Source organism: Lemur catta, chromosome 9 (genome assembly GCF_020740605.2).
Source record: "Lemur catta isolate mLemCat1 chromosome 9, mLemCat1.pri, whole genome shotgun sequence".
Taxonomy (NCBI): domain Eukaryota; kingdom Metazoa; phylum Chordata; class Mammalia; order Primates; family Lemuridae; genus Lemur; species Lemur catta.
The window spans coordinates 23,874,596-23,898,899 of record NC_059136.1 but is presented as its reverse complement, the minus strand read 5'-3'; the positions used below and the strand labels follow the sequence as shown (position 1 = coordinate 23,898,899).

The 24,304-nt window shown below is 53.2% G+C and overlaps 1 protein-coding gene and 1 long non-coding RNA gene across 4 annotated transcripts; both read left to right on the top strand.

The window, feature by feature from the left end:
* The first annotated feature begins 1,085 nt into the window (after nucleotides 1-1,085).
* On the top strand, nucleotides 1,086-2,939 carry LOC123644919. Its single transcript, XR_006737302.1, has 3 exons — nucleotides 1,086-1,276; nucleotides 1,860-1,934; nucleotides 2,706-2,939. It is a non-coding gene; the product is annotated as an uncharacterized LOC123644919 (long non-coding RNA).
* Nucleotides 2,940-7,348: 4,409 nt separating this feature from the next.
* Nucleotides 7,349-23,544, top strand: ZFP41 (ZFP41 zinc finger protein). 3 transcript variants are annotated; one of them, XM_045561365.1, is made up of 5 exons: nucleotides 7,349-7,477; nucleotides 10,682-12,279; nucleotides 14,874-14,995; nucleotides 18,543-19,926; nucleotides 23,484-23,544. In XM_045561365.1, the coding sequence occupies exon 2, from the start codon at nucleotides 10,856-10,858 to the stop codon at nucleotides 11,450-11,452; it is 597 nt and encodes a 198-aa protein (XP_045417321.1). In that variant the 5' UTR covers nucleotides 7,349-7,477; nucleotides 10,682-10,855; the 3' UTR covers nucleotides 11,453-12,279; nucleotides 14,874-14,995; nucleotides 18,543-19,926; nucleotides 23,484-23,544. The 3 variants fall into 3 exon arrangements, with proteins under 3 accessions (XP_045417321.1, XP_045417319.1, XP_045417320.1); XM_045561363.1 differs by lacking the exon at nucleotides 23,484-23,544 and having other exon boundaries at nucleotides 18,543-20,690; XM_045561364.1 differs by lacking the exon at nucleotides 23,484-23,544 and having other exon boundaries at nucleotides 14,874-14,999; nucleotides 18,543-20,690.
* Nucleotides 23,545-24,304: the final 760 nt, after the last annotated feature.

Genomic DNA, 24,304 nt, shown 5'->3' with positions numbered 1-24,304 from the left:
CCCAGCAGCTGGAGATGACACAGACCACTCCTCTCCCCACCTGTGGCCACAGTGCTGCTGTGTACTAGGCACAGGGTCACCGCATTGGCTGAGATTCCTGTCCTTGCCAGACACCCGAGGATGGGAGGGTATACAAGAGCTGAGGGGCTCCAGGGGCACAGAGCGGGGTCAGCAGAGCTAAGCCCTGAACTGAGTTTATAGGTGTCTGCCAGGGAGTTGGACGAGGTGGAGCCATAAACGTCCGCCCCATCGGGACCTGCTGGCAGATGGGGCTCAAAAGCTCAGACCCGTGGCTCAGCCTCACCAGGCAGTACGCATGGCCCTGGCCAATGCTTTTGGTGGCCAGACAGGGTTACCTGCTCCCTGCTGCTCAGGCTGGAGAAGTGCCTTGGTCATGACAGAGCCCAGTGCGCTGGGTACTGTGAAGGGTCAAGAGGGCCTGTCTGACCCTAGGGCTTATGGTTGGGGTCGGGGTCCCAGGCTGTGGACTGACCTCTGGATGGTGCCTGGCAGTCAGGCCTTGGTGACCCCAGAGCCCACCCCTAAGCCCAGCACGTGTAGGCAGTGAGGCCCACCCAGACAGCACTCCTCCCCAGTGTGGTACAGGAAACTTCCAGAGCCTGGTGGCCTGGGGCAGGCCTCTGCCCTGCAGCTCAAGACAGCTGCTTCCTGGTCTTTGTCAGTGTGACATGGGGGACCCCTGAGATGGAAACGGACCTGTGTGGCCTGGGATTGAGACCCCTCAGGCCTCGAGTGTGACTCTGCCACTTGCCAGCTGTGTGATCTTGGGCAAGCTGTTTAGCCTCTCTGTGCTCAGGTCCCTCAAAATTGGAGTAAAACAAAGCCCATCTTGCAGGAGTGGTGTGGAGAGTCACTGCCCTGTTGGCAGCCACACTGGCAGCCATATTTGGCAAAGACCCTGCTCAGTGTCACTCAAGTTTGTCTCCCAGGTACAGAGTGGCCTCCTCGCTCCCACTGGAGGCATTTCCCACCCGCTTCAGGCCCCTCCCATTCCCTGTGACAGATCTCACAGGGATTTGACTGGGTCTGATGTTGTCCTGGGGATATTCTGTCTCCAGGGACAGGAAGCAGAAGTCCATGGTTGCACCTCCTGCTCCTTGTTCCAGACTGTGAGAACTGGCATGGGAAGGAGGCAGCGTCCCCAAAGCAGGAAATTCCTGAGGAAGGAGACTCCCAGCATCATGAGCCCCAGGCAGACTGAGCTGCGTTCTCCTGAGACCACTGAGGTTTGCAGAAACCAATGGACACAGGACAGGTCAGTGCCGTGGGAAGCAGAGCAAGGCCATGACTCCTCTGCATGTGGGTCCTCAGCATGAGATGCCCACTATCAGGCCTCCAGCTCAAGGTCATGGAGGAGGCACCCTCAGGCCAACCTCAGGCCTGTGCACATTAAAGGGCTCCTGCCCAGAGCAGGGCAGCAGGTGTGGGGCAGGGGGCTGGGGACCAGCAGGGATGTGGGACCAGCACATGGGGAAGGGCCGTCTGACATGGGGAAGGGCTGTGTGACATGGGGAAGGGCTGTGACATGGGGAAGGCTGCCAGAATGCAGGCTTCTCAGCAGCAGAGAATTCACACGGGGAGAAGCTCAGCAATGCAGGAGAAGCCCCAGGCGCACAGCCAGGAAATCCTATGAACAGGACAAGGGTGACGAGGGTGGAGAGGGTGGGGTCTCGCAAGGACGCCTCTTCAAATTAAGAACTTCTGCTCTGGGGAAGACTCCGTGAAGAGGCTGAAAAGACAAAGCGCAGGTTGGGAGAAAGCATTTGCAAATATCATAGCGGACAAAGACTCCGGTCTACAATCTACCTAGTAATACAATGTATCTCAAAATTCAACAGTGAAAAAACAGTCCAGTGAGAAGACGGGCAGGAGACAGGAGGAGATATTGCACTAAGAAGACTTGCAGATGGCACGTAAGCAGATGAAACGATGTTCAATACCGTCAGTCCTCAGGGAAATGTAAATTAAAACCACGATGAGGTATCACTATACGCCTGTCAGAATGGCTAAAATAGCCAACAGTGATCACACAAAATGCGGGTGACAATGCAGAGAAACTGGATCACTTATTCTCTGCCGGTGGGAATGTCAAACAGTGCAGCCGCTCCCAAAAACAGTGTGGCTGTTTCTTATAAAACCGAACATGCAGCTGCCATAGCATCCAGTGATTGCACTCCTGGGCCTTCATCCCAGAGAACCTGTACATGAATGTTCACAGTAGCTTTATTTGTTACAGTCTAAAACTGGAAACAACCCTGATGTCCTGCAAGGGGGGAACGGTTAAATGGCGTACATGCTCCCACAGCAGGCAACTCAGCAATAAAAAGGAGTTGCCACTGAAACACACGGCCACCTGGATGCATCTACGGAGAGTTAGGCCATCTCAGCGGGTCACACACTGGTGGTTTCATTCATGTGGCTTTCTGAAGTGACCATTCTAGAAATGGAGAGAGCAGATTGGTGGCTTGCAGGGATCCAAGATGCCACCTCCCACCCCATGGAGGAGGTTGTATTATTGTACTGTAGTTGTGCAAAGTGTCATCCTTGGAGAAAACTAAGCAAAGTATACAGTAGATCGCTGTGGGGACAAGAGTGACTTTATCTTAAATGTTAATCTGCCGGACTAGCCCTGAGTTGTGCGAGTGCCTCTGAAATGTCCAGCTGACGTTTTATTCTTCATGCAGGGACAGCTATCCACAGTTTCACCTCTCCTCCAAAACAACCTGGATGCTGTCCAAGATGTAGTAGACGATGCATTCTCTCGGCCACCTGCCCATTCCTTCAAGAGCATGTAGACTTTGTCCCCAAGATATAAGCCCTGGGAGAGGGGGTTGCTGTGCAGAGATCTACTTGTCTTGTGACCACCCAAGACCACTCCTATCCATAAGTCCCCCAGTAAATCCTTTACCAACAAACTGGATTTGCCTGCCTCATTCTTTGGTTTCTGAACTCCTTCGACATTTGGGGGTCACTTTGCACATATGGCCCGTTCATGGAAAAATCTCTCTTACAACTTCATGTGAATCTACAATTACTTCATTAAAATCTTAATTAAAAAATAAAGGCAGCAGATGTCAGCAGCCTTAGAGAGTCTGGCTTGAGGGAGAGCCTGCAGGTGTCCTAGGGGGACTTGGGTGCCAGGTGTGGACCTCACTGGACACGGGAAGCCCGGGGCTGGGAGCTTGTCCACAGGTCAGCCTCCCCTGGGCATTCGGGGGTTCTGCCTAGAGGGAGGTTTCACCAGCCCCCAGCCCTCCTGCCCCCCCCCCCACGGAGTGGGGAGGTCCTTCTGGTCTCAGGATTTAGGCCAAGGAGACCCAGGGATGGGCAGGTTGTGGGGGCATCAGACTCTGTGGGCTGAGTCAGTTTGGAAGCAAGAATTCAAGGTGACTAAGCTGTGTAAGAGCAAAGCCAGGCTTCTGGCTGGATTTTGCTTGTTTATTTGTTTGTTTTGCACAGCGCGTGTTTGAGCCATGCATTAAATAAGAAAATAAGTATTTCGTATTTATTGACTGGTTTCAACTGATGTGGGAAAACCCGGGCGCCCACTTCTGTGCTTTAGCGAAAGCATCCAGGCCACCTGCTTTGGGAGCCCGGCGCAGGCTGTGCCCAGCACTGCCCCGGGAAGGCCGAGGCCCAGACACAGGGAGGCAGGAGGGCACCACAGGAGCCCGATCCCGAACTCGGGGCCCTCTGGGCGGCCACCCTCACGCCTCTGCCCTGGCACCACGAGGCTGCAAGGCAGGACCACCTGGGCTTGGGTCTGCCTCTTCCCGGGTGTGCACTGTGCTCCAGTTCTCTTCTGCACCACAGAGTGGCTCCTGCTGAGGGTCCTGGGACTTGTGAGAGTTTAGGGAAGGTCAGATGTCTGGAGGCCACTCACAACAGGGACTTCCCAGCCACCATGTGCCTCCACTGTCCCATAAACCCATCCCGAGGCCTCAGGCACTAGGGCCCTCATTCTGAGGTGCCATGCCCTGCCTGACAAGATGTCCCTGGCAGAGCCTGTCACCCTGGCCCATGTGCTGGGGTTCAACCGTCTCCCCTGGACTCTGACATCAGCCAGCACTGCGGTTTGTCCCTCATCCAGGATGCTCCTTCCACACACACTGGAACACACCTGCTACCCCTCCTTCAGGCTCCAAGGAGGCCTCCCCTGACCCTGCCAACCTGTGTGGGCCCAGCCAAACCTGCCCGTTCCCTGGTGCCCAGGACAGAGCCCGGAGCGCAGAAGGCACCTATGGTTAGTCAGGACCCAGTGGGTTTTGTCATCACGAATCTCCAGCTTTGGGACAAGGAGCCTCCTTTCAGTAATTAATACTTACTTGTTCCCTTTAACCCTCCCTCGTCCCATCCCCCAACCTGCGGCTCTCCCAGGGTTAATGCGCATCCTTCTGGTTGAGGGGGTTTTGTCAAATGGGTGTGGTTTTTTCATGATATCTCTTCATCTACAGAAAGGGTATTATATAGTCAATTCTGTTTATTCCTCACATAGCACTCGTGTGTGTGTGTGTGTGTGTGTGTGTGTGTGTGTGTGTGAGAGAGAGAGAGAGAGAGAGAGAGAGAGAGAGAGAGAGAAATGAGAAACATACTGAAAAATACATCAGATGCATAGTTTGGGCCTAAGACAAGGACTTGGGTATTGAGTGCAGATATTCTACTTGGGGGTCTCAGAGCATGAGGCAGGGAGCGGGAAAGTGAGACGGGGAAGGGACAGATGCTAGCAGAGGGTGCACAGTGCACCACAGGGCACATTCCCTGGGCACTCTCTGGGGACTGCATGAAGGTGCCTGTGAAACATCCCGGCGAGGGGGACACTGACATCTGCCCGCAGTCCCACGCGGTGTTCGGGGGTAAGGCAGGGCTGCAACATGCAGTGAAGTGTGATGTTCCACACTATTGTAAAATAGGTGTCGTGTTAGATGATTTTCCAGCTGTCACAAGGTAGGTGTCTGAGCACTTCTGAGGTGAGCCAGGCTGTGCTACGATGTTTTCAAATCTCTCCTAGGACAAGGAGTGCTGAGTTACACAGAAACTCTAGGTTGAACTCTGAGCAACTGCCAGACTGTTTTCCAAAGTGGCTGCACCATCTCATGCTTCCGCCAGGGGCGCACAAGAGCCCAATCCATCTTAACATGTCACCTCTCTCCCGCTCCCCACCACCGTCCCCCACTGTCAGGCAGGCCTCTCCCCTGGACCAGGGCATCAGCACCATGACCCACACTCTCTGGCCTCTTCCTCCCCAGATAGTTTCCCAACAGCCACAACAATATTCAGAAAACACAGATGGATCGTCACACTCCTCAGGATGCTCCACTGACTTCTCATGACCCTAAAGTAAAACTCTCCCTCCCAGTCAGGCCCCCTCAAACCCCAGTGCTCACATCTGCCCCTCTGGCTCCCTGGAAGACCACCTCTGCTGCGGCATCCCTGACCCCCAGCGCCACACTGCTCCAGGTGGGCCCGTGGCAGGGAGAGAGGACCTGTGACCTCCCCCGCAGGAGCTCAAATGAATGGGCAGTGAGGACGGGTGAATCCTGCCCACAGCAGAGCTTGAGGCTCACTCTGGCCACCAAGTGGCCTCGAGTCTGCAGACTCTCCCAGCAAGGCTGGCATCCACTCCCCACCCTGGCCACCTGCCCCCAGCCCCATCTGAAGCCACATTCTCCTCACCTGCCATGCCTTAATCAATATCATAAACTTCATCCTAGAAAGAATGTCCTATAAGTGGCAAATGGACAGCACCTTCAGTAGAACTTGGATCTCATTCCACATAAGAGGATTCATCCTACAGAGAAACCCATGAAATCCCAAAAATCTGAAAATTCACCCTTTGAATGCAATGAATACAGGGAAGGCTTCAATTCTAGATTATCTGTTACCAACACCAGAGGATCCACACAGAAAATTTGCATGTTAGAGAAACCTTACAATTATATTGGGAGTGGATTTGTAAATTTAACATAGAGGAGCTATACAGAAACACCACCGCCTCCCAGCACAGGTGCATCTGAGAGTGAATCTATACTGGAAGGAAGCTTCCTTTGCCTAATAAGTCACCTCCCAGTAAGTCTGTAAGTGGACAAACATGGGAAAGATCGTGTGATTGGAGAACGAATGCACTTACCACCAATGTCTTGTCATAGGTGGTAAGCCCAGGAGCAGGTGTTAGTTTTTCTAATGAAATTTGTGTGACATATAATTAAGGAACATGCCCACAGGTAAGAAATCGATGTTTCTTGGAAGAATGATTAAGCTGGAAGGCCCAGCTGTTCTGCCTCCACCTCCCGCTGTGCGGACAGCCTCCCGACACACCTGCTCAGGCAGTCCCTCACCAGCATCTGAAACAGCGGTCTGCACCCTGCCTTCTCCCAGAGTCCAGGGTGCTTTCGAAAAATATCCCATGGGCGCCCCCTACCCCCAGTTAAACTCGAATCTGTGCAGGAGGGGCGTGCGCAGCACTTTGTGAAGCTCTTGGGTATCACAAATGAACAGCCCGAGTTGTACACACTGCACCCAGGAGAGTGTGCCATCTGGTGACACTTAATCCTGACTGACCATCAAAATCACCGGGAAGCTTCTAGAATCACGGGTTACCATGGGTTACTAAGTTCAACCCCAATGGCATTGTGTTTTACCAGCTCTTGGATGACACCTGAAAAGCCCCTTTTTAAAAAGGATTCCAAGGTAATTCTGACTATGAGCAGGTTCAGGAAGCAATGCCACAGAGGACGTGGACATGAAAGGGGAGGCAGCAGCCCTGCCGGGCAGGGGGAGACCCAGGCACTCCGTGGGGTGAGGGGATTGGTGGAGGTGCAGGTGCAGCACGCGAGGGGCGCGGCGGGGCGAGGCCGGGCGGCGCGAGTTCTGGGACTCTCGGCCACGCAGCGCCGCGGGAGCGTAGCTTGGCTCGTAGGCGCGGGGGCGGGAGAGGCCCTCAGGGTCTTCTGAAGGTGCCGCGCAGGCGGGGCGGGCGGCGGGGAGCGTCCGCCGGGCCAAGTTGCACCCCGCCATGGCCACCACAGCCCACTCGGGAACCTGGAGCCGCCGCGTTTGCCCCGAGAGCCGGGAACCCGGCCGGGGAGGGGCGGGGGCGGGACCAGGAGGGACTGGGGACAGGGGCCTGGGAGGGGCCTGGGAGGGGCGGGGCAGGGCCGGGAGGGGCGGGGCCATGGAGGGGCGGACCTTTGGGCCACGCACCACTACCGAGAGGCCGGGCCTCAGCTGCTAGAGCGGCCCCGGAAAGGGGCGTGTCGGCGGCCGGACACTTCCTGCGGGCGCCAAGGGCCGGCTCAGCTACCGGGCTGCCCCGCGAGGGCCGGCGCGGTAGGCGGGAGTGGCTGCTGCGAAGCGGGCGCGCGTCTCCCGCGGCCGGACCCTGCGAGGGCGCGCCTGCCCCGCCCACCCTCTGGCCGTCCTCGCCCGCGTCCCGTTCCGTTATCGCGTCTCCAGCCAGGTACTTCTGGGCTCCTGCCGCGTCGTGTCCGGGGCGCGCGGCGTCAGGACGGGCTCTGCTGCAGGGGCAGCCGCGTCCCCTCACTCGCTACCCGCGGCTTTCCAGGCGGGAGGGGCGGACGGTCCGAGGCTGTCCCCGCTAAACACGCGGGGCGCAGATCTGTGGTTGGCGGGGGGCGTGCCGCTCTTCCAGGAGCGCGGGAGACCTTGGTGGCCCCCTCTTCTCTGCTGGTTTTGAAAGGCCTTGTGTCGCAGGCCTTGACATAGCTACCTGGCGGGCTGTGCACCCGATGGGCTGTTGGGCCGTGAGTCGCAAGCCCACCAATAACGCAGTCTCTCCCTGACACTCAGGTTCCTGGAGGCGAAAGAGAGAGGAGATAGGGTATGTGAGGTTTCCTGGAAAGCCCCACCGCTGATAGACACCCAGAGATTACAAGTGAAAAGGCCTCAACCCGGAGAGGTAATGGAGCTATACTGAAGTTGTGCAGCAGAACCAGAACCCTTTAGGTTGGGGCTCCCATTTGCTGTGCAGGTATGGGTTGAGTTGTCTGTGTAGCTGTAGCAGTCACTCATGTCTGCAAGCCTGTGAAATGAAGAGGCCAAGAAGACGATCACGATGGTCCACTGTTTTTAATAAGTATTTTATTTCTCAGTGTGCACAGTGGGTAAACAAGTGAGAATTCCAGTCTCTGCCCTTAAGCACCTGCCAGCTTGAGTTGGGCAGACAAGACTGTTATCAAGAATGTTTCCTGAGCACAATATGTGACAGGTATTTGGGTATGAAAAAGACATGATCCTTACTTGCAGAAATCCCTGCCTCATAAGGAAACTGGCACGTCAGTGACCAGTGACAGGTGTCCCGGTGGAGGGCACAGTGCTGTGGAGTACAGAGGACCCCCACAGGCCCAGGGCTAGCAGGTGTCAGGCTCCGTGGGTTCACAGACCACTCCTCTCCATCGAGTGGACTCAATGTAGAGCCCGATGGGAGAGCAGAAGGCGCCTACAGTTCAGCCCCCACCACGTGAAACACAAGGATTGTTTGCCCTTTTGTATTGGTCCTTGGTTTTTACCTCTCTTTCCTACTAAAGCTAGACCCCCTGCCTTGGACTCCTGCATGGTTGACTGGGGTTGTGATTCTCTGCCCATCCCAGCAGAGCTGCCACCTGATTCCTGCAGCTTCCCCTCTGCGCAGATGACCTTCCTTTATCTTCAGTTCTGGCTCCTACCCAATGCTGAGAACCACCTCCTCCCAGAAGCTACCTCCAGATAGAGTCCTCAGAAAGTGATATTGGCCTGAACCTGAACCAAGTTTATCTAAACATTTTCATTTAGAAAAGACCGACCAGACTCTCAGACTCCTTGCTGAGATAGGAAATTTATGCAGGCATTTTATGCATTACTTCCATACATGGGGAGAGAAGAGAGAAGGACAAGCATTCCCCTCTCAACTTAACAAAGAGAATTTGGAGTATCTATGCATTAAAGTGTATGTCATTTGTGTCTTAGCTCCATTTCCTACGAAAGCTTGACCCTAGCCTCACACTGCAGCCCGGTTGACCAAGAACTAATACAAAGAATTTGGAATATTATTACTTAGAACATCACATCTTTGGGTAAGACACCTGTCAGGATTGTGGACCTCCTAGTGGACAAGAGTAACCATCCCAGGACACGAGGCTTCTTTGCTAAGAACACCTTCTTCAGGGTGGTTTGAGGAGTCAGACCACGATCTGCTTTCCTTGGCATTGCAGAGGAAACAGTACTTTCTCCTAATCTCATGGAGATTTCTTTCACTATCAGTTAAAACAACCTGAATTTTTTCAAGGATTTAGGCTGGAATTTCATTAGTTAGCCCTGAGAGAAAGAGGCAGGTCAGGAAGCTCAGAAATGAAACAGAAAAGAGACAGCCATGCAAGGTGATACTTCTATAGACACCTGGGCCTTACCAGTCACTTCCTGTCACTGGGATTGGCTAATTCTTATTTGAATTTGTGGTGAGATCAGGATGCTGTTAGATGGAATGATCTTTCCCTCCCCTTGAGAGCTCATGAAAGATATTTGTGTGGAATAAGGTTCAGACAATGCCAGGTCCTGGTTGGTGGTCACCTGGGGCTTCGACCCTGAGTGCAGGTGAGAATTTGCCTGGGCTGCAGAGAAGGGGTTGTGCCAGGGACCAAGTGCTGTCACTCGCTCTCATGTGACCTGGGGAAATGGTGGTGAAGATGAGGATTAAATATATTGATACTCCTTAAGTGCTCAGAACAGGGGACGTGCTAAGTGATAGCATTGTTTTAATTTTTCAGTCATTCAACAAATACATAATGTGGAGCCTCCGTGTACCAGGAGCAGTAGGGAAGCATTGGGATAGATAATACAGTGAACAAGCCACGTTTAGTAAAAAAAATAACAAAGAAGGGTTTAGCCCATGTTAAGTGCTAGGAGGAAAAATAGTGCTGGGAAAAGGAGGGCAGTGTTGGGGGAGCATGTCACCGGGTCAGGATTGTCTCTGAGAAGGGGCCACTGGAGCAGAGCTCTGGAAGGCAGGGGGTGGTGGGAGTCCAGTGCAGAGGCAGGAAGGATTGGGTGTGTTTGGGGAACCCAAAGAAGGTAGGGGTGGCAAGGGGGTCACCAGAGGAGAGGCATGTAGTGTCTGTGAATCTGAGGGAGGCTGTCGGGGTCTGCACAGGGGTGTGATGTGACGGGGCTTGCTGGCTATGTGGGCCAGCTGGGGGTCCATGCTCCAGGAGGCCCCTCCCATGGGCATGAGGCTCCTGCAGCCTGTAGCTCCAAAGCATGTGACTGGCCCCAAGCATAGGACAGTGGAAGAGGAGTAAGACCCTGGTGGAAACAAGACAGATTTGGGGATGTGGAGATGGAACAGCCTTGGGGCAGATGTTGGTACATGTGCCTGTCAGATCCTAATGCAGCCACAGCAGACCTGTCCCCTGGCAGAGGAATAAGGATTCCTTGGTCAGTAGCTGAGTGAGCGGTGATACCGCTCACCGAGAGCAAGAAAATCAGGGAGAGTGACTTAGGGCTCTGGGGAGATCAGGAATTTAGTTGGAGATGCTCACTGGGGAGCACATGGGAAGGGAGGGCGATGCCCTCCCCATGTCCCCTTCCCAGCACTTGCTGTCCTGCCCCTTGATTGTGCAGCCTCTGGAAGACACATTAATCTGACATTTGTGATCTTGCTTCTTTCCAGCAGCACAAGGACAGGCCACTCTTTCCTTCCTGGCATGGAGCGTCAGTCACGTGCTGGGAAAATGGGGAGTTCCTGGGCAAGCAGAGCCTGGGAGGGGGGCGCCAGTAGCCCCAGGCTTCCTGCAGCTCAGGCTGCAGACCCTTAGTCCAGGCGGCTTCCAGGGAGCTGAGAGAGATGGAGAAGCCTGCAGGCAGAAGAAAGAAGACACAGACCCCAAGGGAGGAGGCAGACGTGCAGAAGGACGCTCTCACAGAAGAGCGAGCCTCTGGGGGAAGGAAGCCAAACAAGAGATCTGCTGTGGCCAGAAGACACGGTAAGGGGCCCAGCCTGAGTCCGGAAGATGAAGAACACATCTTTGACGCCTTCGATGCTTCCTTTAAAGATGACTTTGAGGGAGTCCCCGTGTTCATTCCTTTTCAGAGGAAGAAACCTTATGAATGTAGCGAATGTGGGCGAATCTTTAAGCACAAGACAGATCACATCCGCCATCAGAGAGTGCACACCGGAGAGAAGCCCTTTAAGTGTGATCAGTGCGGGAAGACCTTCCGGCATAGTTCCGATGTCACTAAACATCAGAGAATTCATACTGGAGAGAAGCCCTTCAAATGCGGGGAGTGCGGGAAAGCCTTTAACTGCGGCTCCAATCTCCTGAAACACCAGAAGACGCACACTGGAGAGAAGCCTTATGAATGTAAGGAATGTGGGAAAGCCTTTGCCTACAGCTCCTGTCTCATTCGTCATCGGAAGCGCCACCCGCGGAAGAAGCCCTGAGCACAGGGAAGCTGTGACTGGAGTCTGTGCCACGCACTCCTCCTCTTTCTGCTTCTGGTCGAGGCGAGGCCTGGGGCCGTGTGCCTCAGGCTGCTCATCCCAGTTGTGCCCAGGAAATGAACCCCATCAGATACGGAAACGCCAAGCAGGCAAGAGAACTTTCTCACTCCAGATAATCTCTTTGGATCAAGACACTGGATGGTGTGGAAGCTCCTTGAGGCTCTGTGAAGCTACAGGCCATTTTTCTGAACTACCTGATGCCCATGGATAGCACCACGGATAGATGAGCATAACAGCTGCCGCCCATGCTGCCCAAGAACACCCAGCAGGAGAGGCCCCTGGCACTGTGAACCAGCATCTCCTGTGGCCATCTCTGCCTGTGGCGTCCACTCTGCTTGAGCCCTTGCAAGGCTCCAGTCTGTAGACTCTCCACCCTCTGGGTCCCCAAGCTAGACAGGAGTGCTCTGCAGCAAGCTCTGGGGAACCAGCTGTCCCCTGGGCTGTACCAGACCCCCATGGTCCCTGCTAAGCTGGCTTCAGTGACCATCCTGTGGTTTGTTCTCTGGCTGGAGCACCAGCCCCCAGAACTGGGCCACACCATGTGTCCTGGCCCAGCTGTCACCCCAGACGGGCGGCCTGACTTACCTGGAGAGACCGCTCAGGACCTGGGCTCCTCAGGGCCTTGAACCTCCCACCATGGAGACTTCGTCCCCAGCCACGCAGTGGGGCTCCCAGGAGATGACAGCAGCTTCCATCCAACCTGTGTCTGCCACTCGGCCTCTGGACACAGGCGGTGGCCCCGGCCCCACAGCCAGCCCTGCATTCAGGTTAGTCTACTTACCCATGCCTGTCTCCCTGGTCCACACTCTCTGGCACTTGGTGTTCCTCTGAGAGTGGTCTGTGTGGGGGCTCCTGCTCTCCAGGGGACCATGGTTTGTGAGAGAGTAGTGAGGTGGCTTTGTCAACCAGGAGGTAATATGGCTTCTTGTTGGGAAAATGTTGGCACCTGTGTTTCCAGCTGGACACAGAAGACTAATAATGGCCTCGGTCTTTGGGAATTCCGAGAGAAGGGTCCCAAGTTGGAGCCAGAGATGGGCTTGTCCATCAAGCAGTCAGAGAAACCAGCCGGGGGCGGGGGGGGGGGACGCACCCCAAACAATGGAGGACAGTTGTGTCCTGGTGGACACTGTCATGGTCTTTCTAAAAGCTATAACATTCTAACCCTCTGCGTGGGCCCAGCCCAGCCCAGCCCAGTTCCTGGCAATGCATGAGGTCGCCATCCTTGAGAAGTGGCCTGGGGCAAGCCTCCCCTTCCACCTTCAAGAGTGCTTTCAGTCTCTGTCCTCACGGATTTATTTAAAGAGTGTTCCAAAATACATGCCAAGCATCTCTCTTCTCCCTGACTGCTCACACTGGCCAGTGTGGCCCCAGGAACCCATGTTGTGGCTCAAGGAGCCTGGGTGTCATGGAGTGGGAGCGGGCTGCTCAGCTCCCAGCCTCTCTCACACCATTCCCCAAGGCGGATACACAGACAGATGGTGAGCACCAGTTCCCCCCACCCCCTGAAAAAAAACCTCCTAGAATGTGAAAATAAAATTCACCTAAATCCCAAAACCAAATGAAAGCCTGCCATGGCTTAGCCTCTGGCCCAGTCAGCTGCCTACATCACAAGTCTCGGAAGAGCCCGTCCACATGTCCCCAGCTAGATCATGGCCCCGGGCCAGCATCTCCCAGGTTGCTGGAGGGATCTCAGAGGTCAGGATTGACATTCATTCCCCTGGGCTGGCCATGAACCCGAGCAGGCTGGTCTGAGGGGAAGGTCCTCAGCCCTCTCACGCCCCAGCATACACGTTTTGTTAGTATAGTTGTGGTCACCTGCACAGCCCTGCTGTGTTTGGGCTGAGGTTGTGTTGGCCTTCATCAGACATGTCCGGGTGTTCTGCTCTTGGGACCACACTGGAGGGGCCACCCATGTCCAGACACACAGGTGATTCTCAGCTTCTCCCAGAGGGACAGCCTCCTCACTATCCTGTGCCATGGTCAGCGCTAGAAGCATGGCCTTCACAGCCCTCCTTCCTGGTAGCCTGTGGTCCCAATGAGGGTGGAGGGCATGTCCTGTAGTGTTGTGTGCCTGCCTGTGCCATGGCTGCATCCTGCACTGCCAGGGCAGGGCATGTGCGACCAGCCTCTCTGTCTGGCTCCCCAGGGCTGTGGTCAGCTCACTGCTTTCTGTATGGGAGTGAGGAGAGCGAGGCAAGGGGTGGCCCTGGCTTCACCTGGACTGTTCTAGATGCTACAGGTGGACTTAGGCAGTTCTGCGCCTCCCCCAGGGCAGAGCATTCGGGGTGGAGGGCCCTCCCTCACTGGGATCTCCTTATGCTGATGTTCCCTGGGGCTGTCCTACCTCGGCTGGATCTCCTTAGACACCTGTCGCCAAGAGAGGAAGCCTCCTGGTCCCAGAAACAGAGCCGATGAGGTGAAATTATTCAAAAGCAGGGATCAGAGCTGACGCGGGAGACACACAGGTCAGTGGGAGCCTGGATTGGAAGAGCTGCTTAAAGGACTTTGCTGGGATGCTTGGCAGACCTGGCGCCAGTATTTCATGGACCTCTGCCCTCCTAGGTTATGTCCTTGGTAAAGATGCATGCTCAGGTTATCGGGCACAGGTCATGATGCCTGCAGCTTACTCTGAAATGTTCACAAAGAAACAGTAACAACATGTGAGTGTGTACTGAGAGAGTGACAGAGCATATTGGCTAAATGTTGGTCATTGGCGAGTCTAGAGCAGAGGCTAGCTGGCCTTTTTCTATAAAGGGCCAGATAGTAACTATTCTTTGCAGCCCTATGGTCTGTGTCACAACAACTCAACTGCCATGTAGGGCAACAGCAGTTGTAGACAGCACATAAGCCATGAGCATGACTGTGTGCCAATAAAACTTTATTTACAAAAATAGGCAGCGGGCCAAACTTGGACCGTTTGCCAATCCCTGTTCTAGATGAAGGGTACATGAGAATTCACTCCCTATCCTTGCAAGCTTTCTGTACATCTGAAAGACCTTCAGAATTAAATGTTGCAAGGCTTAGGAAGTCAAGAAACCTGGATGCAGGTAGTGGAATGAAACTGTGGGCGCGGGTGCTGTTCAGAGCAGGTGTCCTCTGCTGTTTATCTCGATGTGCCAGGGAGAGTGGTGGCTGTGGACAGCCTAGGACACTCACACACACACCCTGGTTTATTTTTACTTATTACAGTATAATTTTTCCCTATTACCATTAGGAACCATTACTTTTAATGATGGCATGGGGATCCATTGAATAGAAAAGCCAGAGTTGACATAACCATTTGCCAACACGGGTACGTAGACTGTTTCCAATTTAGGTTACTATAAATAATGCTGTGATAAATATCTTTTCTCCATTTAAGGCTGATAGGATGGACCCCCAGATGCAGAATGACAAATTGCCAAAGACCTGCCTCCAGGTGTGCCCACATAGATGCCTGCAGAGTGCACGGACGCAGGGCCACCTCCGCCTCTCCAGCAGTGGGTAGGTGGGTTCTTAATCCTTGCCAATTCATTGAGAGAGATAAAAACGTAGTTTAACTGATGTTTCGTTTGTAGGAAGGAGGAAAGTGGTGCAGAGCACAGCTCTGGAGTCACAACTTATGGACTTGACCCTCACTCTGGAGCTGTGGGACCTTTGCCTCAGTTTCCTCAAATATGAAATGGGGATGCTGACAATGCTTAACCCATTGGGTTGCCAAGAATTCAGAGACTCAATGTGTGAAGTCCTAAGCACAATGCTGGTTCCTGCTAATTGTTTAACAAATGGTAGCTCCTGTCGTGTGTTAGTGTTCTTAATGAGACCAAGTATTTGTTCACATGCATGGAGGGATGGCTGTGAAAGCTGATGGCCTTGGATGCCTCTTCCAGAAAAGATGGGCTGGCTTCAACAAAATCCGTGTGAATAACAACAACAAAAGATTACAGGCGTGAGTCACTGCGCCCGGCCTAAAAGATACATTTTTTAGGCCAGCCTCACACCTGTAATCCTAGCACTTTGGAAGGCCAAGGTGGGAGGATCACTCATAGCCAGGAGTTCAAGACCAGCCTGAGCAACATAGCAAGACCCTGTCTCTACCAAAAATAGAAAAATTAGCTGTGCATGGTGGCATGCTCCTATATTCCCAGCTACTTGGGAGGCTGAGGCAGGAGGATCACTTGAGCCCAGGAGTTTGCAATTGCAGTGAGCTGTGATGATGGCACTGCGCTCCAGCCTGGGCAACAGAGTGAGACCCTGTCTCAAAAAAAAGAAGGATACTAGTCAGCCATAAAAACAAGTGAAATTTTGATTCATGGATGAACCTTGAAAATATGATTGGTGCTTAGAGAAATAAGCCAGACACAGGACAAATAAATATTGTATGATTCCTTTTATAAGAGGTACCTAGAGTAGGCAAATGCAGAGAGAAAGTAGAGTGGTAGTTACCAGGGGTTAGAGGAGGGGAGACGGGGAGTTAGTGTTTAATGGGGACAGAGTTTATGCTGGGGATGATGGATGCAGCAGACTGAATGTTTGTTTCCCCCAAAATTCATGTATTGAAATCCTAACCCTCAAGGTAATGGTATTAGGAGGTGGGGCCTTTGGGAGATGATGAGGTCATGGGATGGAGCCCTCGTGAATGAGATTCATGCCCTTGGAAGAGGAGGCCAGAGAATTCGCTCACCCTTTTTCTGCCACGTGAGGACCCAACAGGAAGATAACCGTCTCCAGCCGGACCCTCATGGCACCCTGTTCTCAGACTTCCAGCTGCCAGGACTGTGAGAAATAAGTTTCTGTTGTTTATAAGTCACCCAGTCTATGGGACATTGCTATAACAGCCCCAGTGGATAAGACAATGAGAAACTTTTGGGTATGAGGTAGTGGTGATGGGTATACAACATTGTATATATGTTTAATGCCACTGAGTTGTATACTCATAAATAGTTAAAATGATAAGTATTGTGATATTTTACTGCAATGAAAAAAATTAATTAATTTGATATACTATTTTTAAGTGCAATTTTTAAAAGATTTATTATAGCAATAAAAATATGCAAGGCCTTTATGTAGAAAATTTTTACATACCTGAAAAAATGAAGGAGATATACTATTTCATTGATAGAAGGTCCTAAAATTATAAAGACATTGGTTCGTCCCCAAATTAATTTAGAATCAGTCCAATCAAAATCCCAGCCAGGTTTCATTGTGTATCCGAAATTGATTCAAAAATATGTGTGGAAAAGCAAATTAACAAGACATTGAGGAAAAACCATACGGAGGTGCGGGGGACCCGCCTTACGAGAATCCGAGAATCGAGGCTGTGTGATCTTGGGGAAGGCAGAGCCCAGAGCAGCCCACGCACTCGGAGCTGAACGTGAGCCAAGGCTGGAGCTGCACCTTCAGGGTGGGCAGTCAGTAAATGGCAGTGAGACCAGTGGTTATCCACACAGGAAAAGTTAGAATGATCTGCACCTCAGCGGTTTGAAAAAAAAAATCTCAGATGGATCAAGAGACTTTAAAACTTTCAGAAATAAGTATAGGAAAACAGCTGTAAGATTTCAGGGTAGAAGAGGAATTCCTAAACAAGATATTAAAAAGTACAAATCATAAAGGAAAAGACTAATACTTTTGATTGTATTAAAATTCACAACTTCTGTTCACCAGAAGAGAGAAAAGACAGCAAATAGGAGGATGGTGATGTGGTCCCAGAGCTAGCAGTGGCAGGGCACGTGTTTCAGGGCTGAAATTGTCTCATTTAATTTCTGGACACAAAGGAAGACCATAGATCCCAGACCTCCTTGCAGCCACGGGGCCCGTGGGACTGGGTTCTGGCCAGTGGAATATGAGCAGAAGTGATGGACGCCTCTTCCAGGCCTGGCCTCCTGGAAGGTTCCCCACAATTGACCGCTCTCCTCTCTTCTGTGACTGAAAGAGAAGGACTGGGAGATGGCAGAGCCACACACCAGAGGAAGGGGCCAAGCCCCAGAGTCACCCTCAGGGACAGCCTCAAGCACCTTCATGATGTGAGCAAGAAATGAACGTCTACTGTATCAAGACACAGAGGTTGGAAGTTCTTTATTATCACAGCCAGTGTGTTACCCTGACTGCTGCAGTGACAGATGACTAATATTCAGAATGTATAAAGAATTCATAGAAAGCAAAGGAGCACTCGTGATGCTGTTAGAGTGTTATGTGGTAAAACAACTCGGGAAGATGGTCTGGCATCTTTGGCAAGTTGGAGAAAGGTGTTCCCTGCTAACCCAGGGACTTCACTTGTTCCTTTACAGTGGAGACACTTTCGTACGTGCACCTAGAGAGACACATACGCTAATATTCACAGTGTGCACACACTGTCAGGAAGACTGGAGATAACCCAACGTCAGTAGGGCAGTGGACAGAGGATGGTCTGTTGGTGCAGGGAAAGCTGTTCAGCCATGATGATGAACACAGCCGTGACTGTGCCACCACCATGGACCTCAGATTGATGGCAGGCGAAGAAAGTAAGGCACAGAGACGAGCGGGAGGATTCTAATTACCGTGAATTTCAGAACCAAGCAAAACCAGCTGTGTTGTTTGGAGTACACATGTGGTAACACACTAGAGAAAAGCAAAAGCCTGGGTCACCCCAGACTCCAGAGAAGAGGGGCACGCACACAGCTCCGAGCTCCAGGTGGTGTCTGGCCCTTAAAATGGACGGAGGGTGACTGGGTGTGTGATCTGCTGTCACTCATTTATATGATCCCATTTTATACACTCTCACTTTATGTATGTTTGATCTATCTCCCAACTTTCTTAAGTATTTTTTAAAAAATAGGAAGTGAATGTGTTGCCATCTAGGCCAGGGGTGCGCAAGCTTGTGCCCCCACTCTGCTTCTCCACCTTGCTCATCATGAGGCACCCACCCCACCCCAGCTATGATCATTGACAGGTGCCAGTTACTGCCTGACCAAAGCCATTCTCTTGCTTTCATAGTCTGGTTTTTATCAGCAAGGGAACTAGGTAATAATTGTGCTTCCTTATTTACTGAGAAGGTACTTCTCCTCCTTTTCAGGCTGTTAGAGCAGATCACCCCAAAGCAAGAAGTTCCTGATGAGATATTGATAAAAAGGAAACTTAAAAGTAACAAGAAAGATTCACCTGTTCCTGAGTTCAGAGGCAGAGCAGAGACCAAGTGGGAAGAGGAAAAGCGCTCTGGGGAGAAGAAAGGTGACTTCGTCCAGAGCAGCAGTCCCCAGCCCAGGACAGCATCCACATGCACGAGGCCCGGCTCTCCGCCACCTTGGCCCTGGGAAGGGCTGTTGCTGCAGGCAGGGTGAAACAGGGTAAGCGCAGGGAAGCATTTTATCTGAGAGCCCAACAAAAAACTTGAAACAACTGCAGGGAGCTTTCACTTGGTCCCCAACCTGACGGTCACAGTGGGCGACTTTTCCTCAGTCCTTCAGTCCTCACGCGCCATCAGCGGGGCCAGGGCCGCCGGAGAGCTGTGCTAGCAGGGACAGACCAGAGGCTCCTTCTGCCTTCAGCACGGCCACCCTGGAGGTGGGGGAGTTCTGGGAACGAACTCGATGTTCAGAACCTTCTGAGAAGTGTATGGGGGAAATGTGAGAGCCCCTCAGCCAAGCATCAGGGCTGTCATTGCAGGAAAAGGTGAAAGCAAAAACCCAGAAGCTTCGCAGGAGCACAGAGTGTCCTGTCCACACAGCCCTCCTCAACTGCCCTGCCCAGCATGCACTGCCCACTGGGCCTCGTTCCTGGGGAGAGCACTGACCAGGACAGCTCTGGCTGGGCCTCAGCACAGAGAACCTCCCCGTGTCTCATCTTTGTCCCCCCACCAGAAGTCCGGGGGACACACCGAGCTCTGGATGGCAGAGCCCTTCCCTGGGTGGGCCTCCCTTTCCTGTTCCACATGGAGAGGGAGGGCTGACAGCAACTCAGGCTTGTTGGCTCTGGGCAGGTCCCCCTGCGCTGCTGGGCGCACCTGGGCCTTATTCCTAGTGACCTCTCATATCAGTCCCCAATTCAGGCACCAAGATGTGATTGTTTCTTTCCTGTGAGTGAGCTGAGACACCAGGACATGCTGTAGAAGACAGGACTGGGGCATAAGGTTCTGTGGCCTCAGCACCAGGGAAAAAAGCCACAGCCTCTGGGGAGACTCGGACATTTGCTCTGGAACAAGGACAGGGAGTTGGTGTTGGGGCATGGCTCTCAGGGAGCCAGGACAGGGTGGAGGCATCTCCGCGGTCAGCAGAGAACAGCTGAAGCCCAGGGAAGATGGAGTAGGCTCTGAGTCCTGTCTCAAACATATTATCCCGTGAGCAAGGAGACTGCTCTGGGCACGTCGGCCTGTGCCTTCAAGAGCCTTGTGCTCCTGGAGCTTGGTGTTGCTTTCTCCTGGTTTCCTCCTCAAATCCAGCCACGTATTCAGTGCACCAAGGGTGAGTAGAGTGTCCTTACCTTGGCCACAGTTCCCCTGGGATCTCTGCCTGGGCATGGTGGCAACTTCCCAGTCCAGCTGGAGAGGACACTGTTGCCCTGCAGTTGTCATTGGAGATGGCTCCAGGGAAGGTGGCCACGGGGCCTGATGAGGGTTCCTGGACAGAAGGACCCCTGAGCTTGGAGCCCCTCAGCCCCCACCTGCCTGTCTGTACCTCATCTGGCCCTGGTGTCCCAGTGTGGTTTAGGAAGCACTGCACACATGCCTGTCGGTGCAGCCTCAGCCACTGAGATTCAGCTGGTGTTTTTGGTGTTCACAACTCTGTCTTTTGTGTGTCTGTTTCTTAGGTTGAACGCTGTCATACCCAATTACTCCTCACATTCCCTCATGGCATGTGTGTTAAATCACACGGCTCGTGTCCTGTGAACGCTCCTGTAACAGCCCGTGGTCTTGGCCTCTTGTGTTGGTGGCAGATATTGTCCCTGGTCCAGTATTTCCCACTGTTATTTTGTGTTGCCCAGAAATTTAACTTTCCTACTAGCCAAAGTTGTTGAACTTTTACTTTTATATTCTATCTTTAGTCCTTAGTAAGTATCCTCTACATTTGGGATAAATATTCTATGTTGTTTTTGACCACTTTTTCAGTGGTGTACTTTTTACATGTTTTTTTCTTCATTCCGCATGGATCACAGTATTTGTTACAGAATGCTTCCTTCCCCTGCTTGTCCGTACCTATTTTCTCATACAGTAAACATCTGTTTCTGACTTGCTTACTGTTCCATTGGTCTCCTGCAGTTTGGGGGTGCAGTCAAGATCTCCCCAAGGAGGTCACTGGTTTCCTCCCAGGGAATAATGTAGGTGCCATCTCCTGGGTCCTCAGGACTGCAGGACGCTGGCTGGTCACTGCCTCCGGTGAGTCTCTTCAGGACTGCTGCCTATGAACCAAACTCGTAAGAGACTGACACATAAACCAGTACAATAGTTCACTAACTTACAGTGGGAGTGACCCCTTTTCAGTGAAAATGCACTTACCACCTCTCTGGCTCCAGATACCTGGGAAACTGAGGTTCAGTGGGTTGCTTAATGCCTGCAGTCGAGACCCCGGGAGGGAGGTCTGGGAGACATCCCAAATGTCTTTCAGACCCTGTAGTCAATCCATGTCCAGGTCCTCTGAGTTCTGAGCACGAAGTTCTGTCCAGTGCTCTGTGCCCTAGCTTGCTCATCCTTTGTTTGGGCAGTCATTCTCAACAAGGGGCAGTTCTGCCCTCCGGGGACTCTTGGCAATGACTGGGCACAATTTTGGTTGTCACAGCTGGGAGGAGGTGCTGCTGGAATCAGTGGCTGGAGGCAGGGATGCCGCCAACAGCCTACAGTGTGCAGATCAGCCCCCAAACAGCAGTAGGGCTGAGGGTGAGAAATGACAGTTTAGATCCATGAAAACTGAGCAAACAACTGACAAGATGATTCACAAGGACACAAAGAATAGCATAGGAGCTGTCCAGGGTTTTGGAAGCTAAACAACAGTAGAGGAGCATTTGCCCCTGCAGAAACCAAGTCTCGTGAGTCTGGCAGCACCAGCATCTTCCCAGGAGTGATCAGGACCCTCCCAGCTCTCCCTGCTCTGGTAACTACCCCCCTCCACCGAGACTGAACCAGCAAAGTGACACAGGGTCACCAGGCACAGTAGAGCTGAGGACCAGGCCCAAGAGGGCAGCTGGTGAAAGGCAAATGCATCCAGCCGCCTCTGATTGGCAGTTTGTTAAAAAGAGGAAAGTTAGGACCAAGCAATTGACTTGGGCATCTGTCCCAGAGAAGTGAAAACTAATGTCACACAAAACTGTACACAAATGTCTATAGCAGTTTTGTTGGAATAGCCCCAACCTGGGAACACCTTCCATAGCTTGTACAATATCTAAGCCTGCACTGTTGATCTCCTGCCAAGCCCTTTTCTAGACAGGCTACACCATTTGCATTCCCACAACAATGAATGAAAGTTCCAGTTGCTCCACACCCTTGCAAGACTTGGTACTTGTTAGCATTTTTTCAAAAACTGTAACCCAAACAAAACAGGGCTGTGAGCTCAACGGGGCTCCGAGCCACCTATTTTTTGCCTCTGGTTTAGAAAAACATTACAATCACTTTGTGAATATCCAAGAAAAATCTTGAGTCCTGCATAAAATGTTCTGCATTAAATGCAGAATAGTTGCACAATTCTCCAGCTCACATCCCAAACCTTCCCTGATTTGGCCTCTGCCTGCCCACCTTCTTCCCTGCCCCAAAAAGCCTGCAAGTGGCTCCATCCACGCCTTGCCCACCTGCTCGTGACCACACCCCGCCCACATGACCCGCTCTGGGCAGTGATGCTGGGGAATTGCATGGACAGGGTTTCCTGGGTACAATCTCCTTCCTGGGAGACCGGGGTCAGGTGTGTGTTCAGGAGCCCCCCCCCAAACCTCAGGGCCTCCAACACACACAAGAAACTCGCTCAAGGCCCCCAGGTTCTGCCCGAACCTACTGACCTGCTGAGAAAGCCTGAGCCCCAGCATTAATGCCTGAGGATTGTTTGGCACCTGCAGAATGCCATTTCACTTATTTCTCAGGGTAGCCCCCAAAGCTTATCCCCCGACACAGTCCAGAGGGCGGCTCCAGAGAAATGGGAACAGGCCCTGCAGCCTTAAGAGCAGATCAGGGACTGGAACCCGCTCCCACCTGGAGCACAATGTTGTCACTCAGCAGATACACACCAAGGTACTCGGCCCAGATGCCCCAACTCAATCTTTTTCCACTTGAGCAGCATTTGCCAACTCCAAATCACTGCCATGCACAGCTGGAGCCAGCACAGGCTTCGTGGGGCATCAATGGGCCTCCGGAGTACAAGGGGCCCGGGGGACAAGACCTCACCGGAAGGGCTGACCCGCACCTGGGACACCTAGTGATTTCAGCAGGGCTGGCCAAGGTGCAGGCAGGACAAGCCTCCCGGTCCTGGACTGCACACTGCAGCCCACTCTCTTGTACCTACAGACATTCCGTTGAAGGCTCTGCATTGTTCCTGTCTTCCTGGGACCCAGGACATCCTCCCCAGGGCCTGACTGACCCTGGGTGGCCCTGGACTTCAGGGGCAGCTTTCTCCCAAGGCCTGAGCCCTACTCCCCTTGCTCACCGGGGAGCCTTCTCCCACTCCAGATTTGCTTCAGTCTCTGCCCCAGCTCTTGTCCTAGTCATTCCCTTGGCCGAGTGTCACCCACCACGGGCAGCACCTCCCTTGGCCTGGTGGCCAAGGCTTGCCACACATCCCTGATGGCCAGCTTCTCTTTTGCCTCAGCGCCCCATCCTGACATCGGACATCTCTCCCTAGGGGGTCCTTCTGTCTCTGGGCTGCCCTCCCTCTGCACACGCCCAGCTTGGGGGTCCCCTGGCTCCAGCTACTCCCTTGCTGCCGCTGCCCAGAGCAAGTGTCTTCTCGCCTGGAGGCAAGTACCCATGCTGGACAGGTTCATAGCACCCTCCCCTGGCCATTTATCCCAACAAGAAGGAGTGACCCAATTTTCTCTTTTCCAGGTTATAAGAACAGGGCTGAGAAACTATGGATGAACATCAGGAAAATTGAGGAAGAAAGAGAATGCCATGAAAAGGTTTTGAGAAAACTTAACAGTTACTCCTCAGGCCCTAGGGAATACAAGTGGATGGCAGGGCAGCTTAGAGGGGCATTTGACGCCCCGATAAAGGGCGAGGCAGTCTGTTTTCCAGCAAGTTCCCTAGCGCAAGATGGCCATCTGTAGAAAACCATCCCGAGGAAAGAGAGGTCATACTGAGCGTGATGTGGGTGGAACTTTCAAAATGCATCTCACAACGATTACAGACGAGAATTCCAAGGGTAAAAATCTTGCCGCCACCTGTGTCAGCTCCAGCACTCGCTCTGCCCCGGGGTACGAGGCACCCTTTAGAGACTTGAAAGGGGGAAGTTCGCGCAGAATCTCGTGTCACCAAACACAAAGAAGCCATGTGGACGCAAGGACGGCGGGAAAGGCTCCCGCCAGGTCCGCAACCCCCGGGGACCCTGCAGCCCCCCCCCCCTCCCCCGAGCCAGGCCGCCCGGCAGCAGGTGCGCGGGAGCGCACGGCCTGGCACCAGGGGCAGCCTGCCCGGCGGCATCTCCGCGCCACCCGCACCCGCACCCGCACCGGGAACCGCGTCCCCAGGACTTAACGGGCGGGGGGCGGGGTTGGAGAGGAGACGCCCGCAGCCCCTGGCCCGGCGCGCAGCACTGGAGGACGGCGGACGCTCCGTGAGGTCGGTGAACGCGCCGGCCTGTAGCTCCGCAGCTCCCGCGCCCCGGCCACGGCGGGCAGAGCTGCGGCGGCCCCCCAGACTGTTAGCTC

What these genes read in the sequence shown, in the direction of transcription:
- ZFP41 (XM_045561365.1), top strand. Translation starts at nt 10,856, where the DNA reads ATGGAGAAGCCTGCAGGCAGAAGAAAGAAGACACAGACCCCAAGGGAG.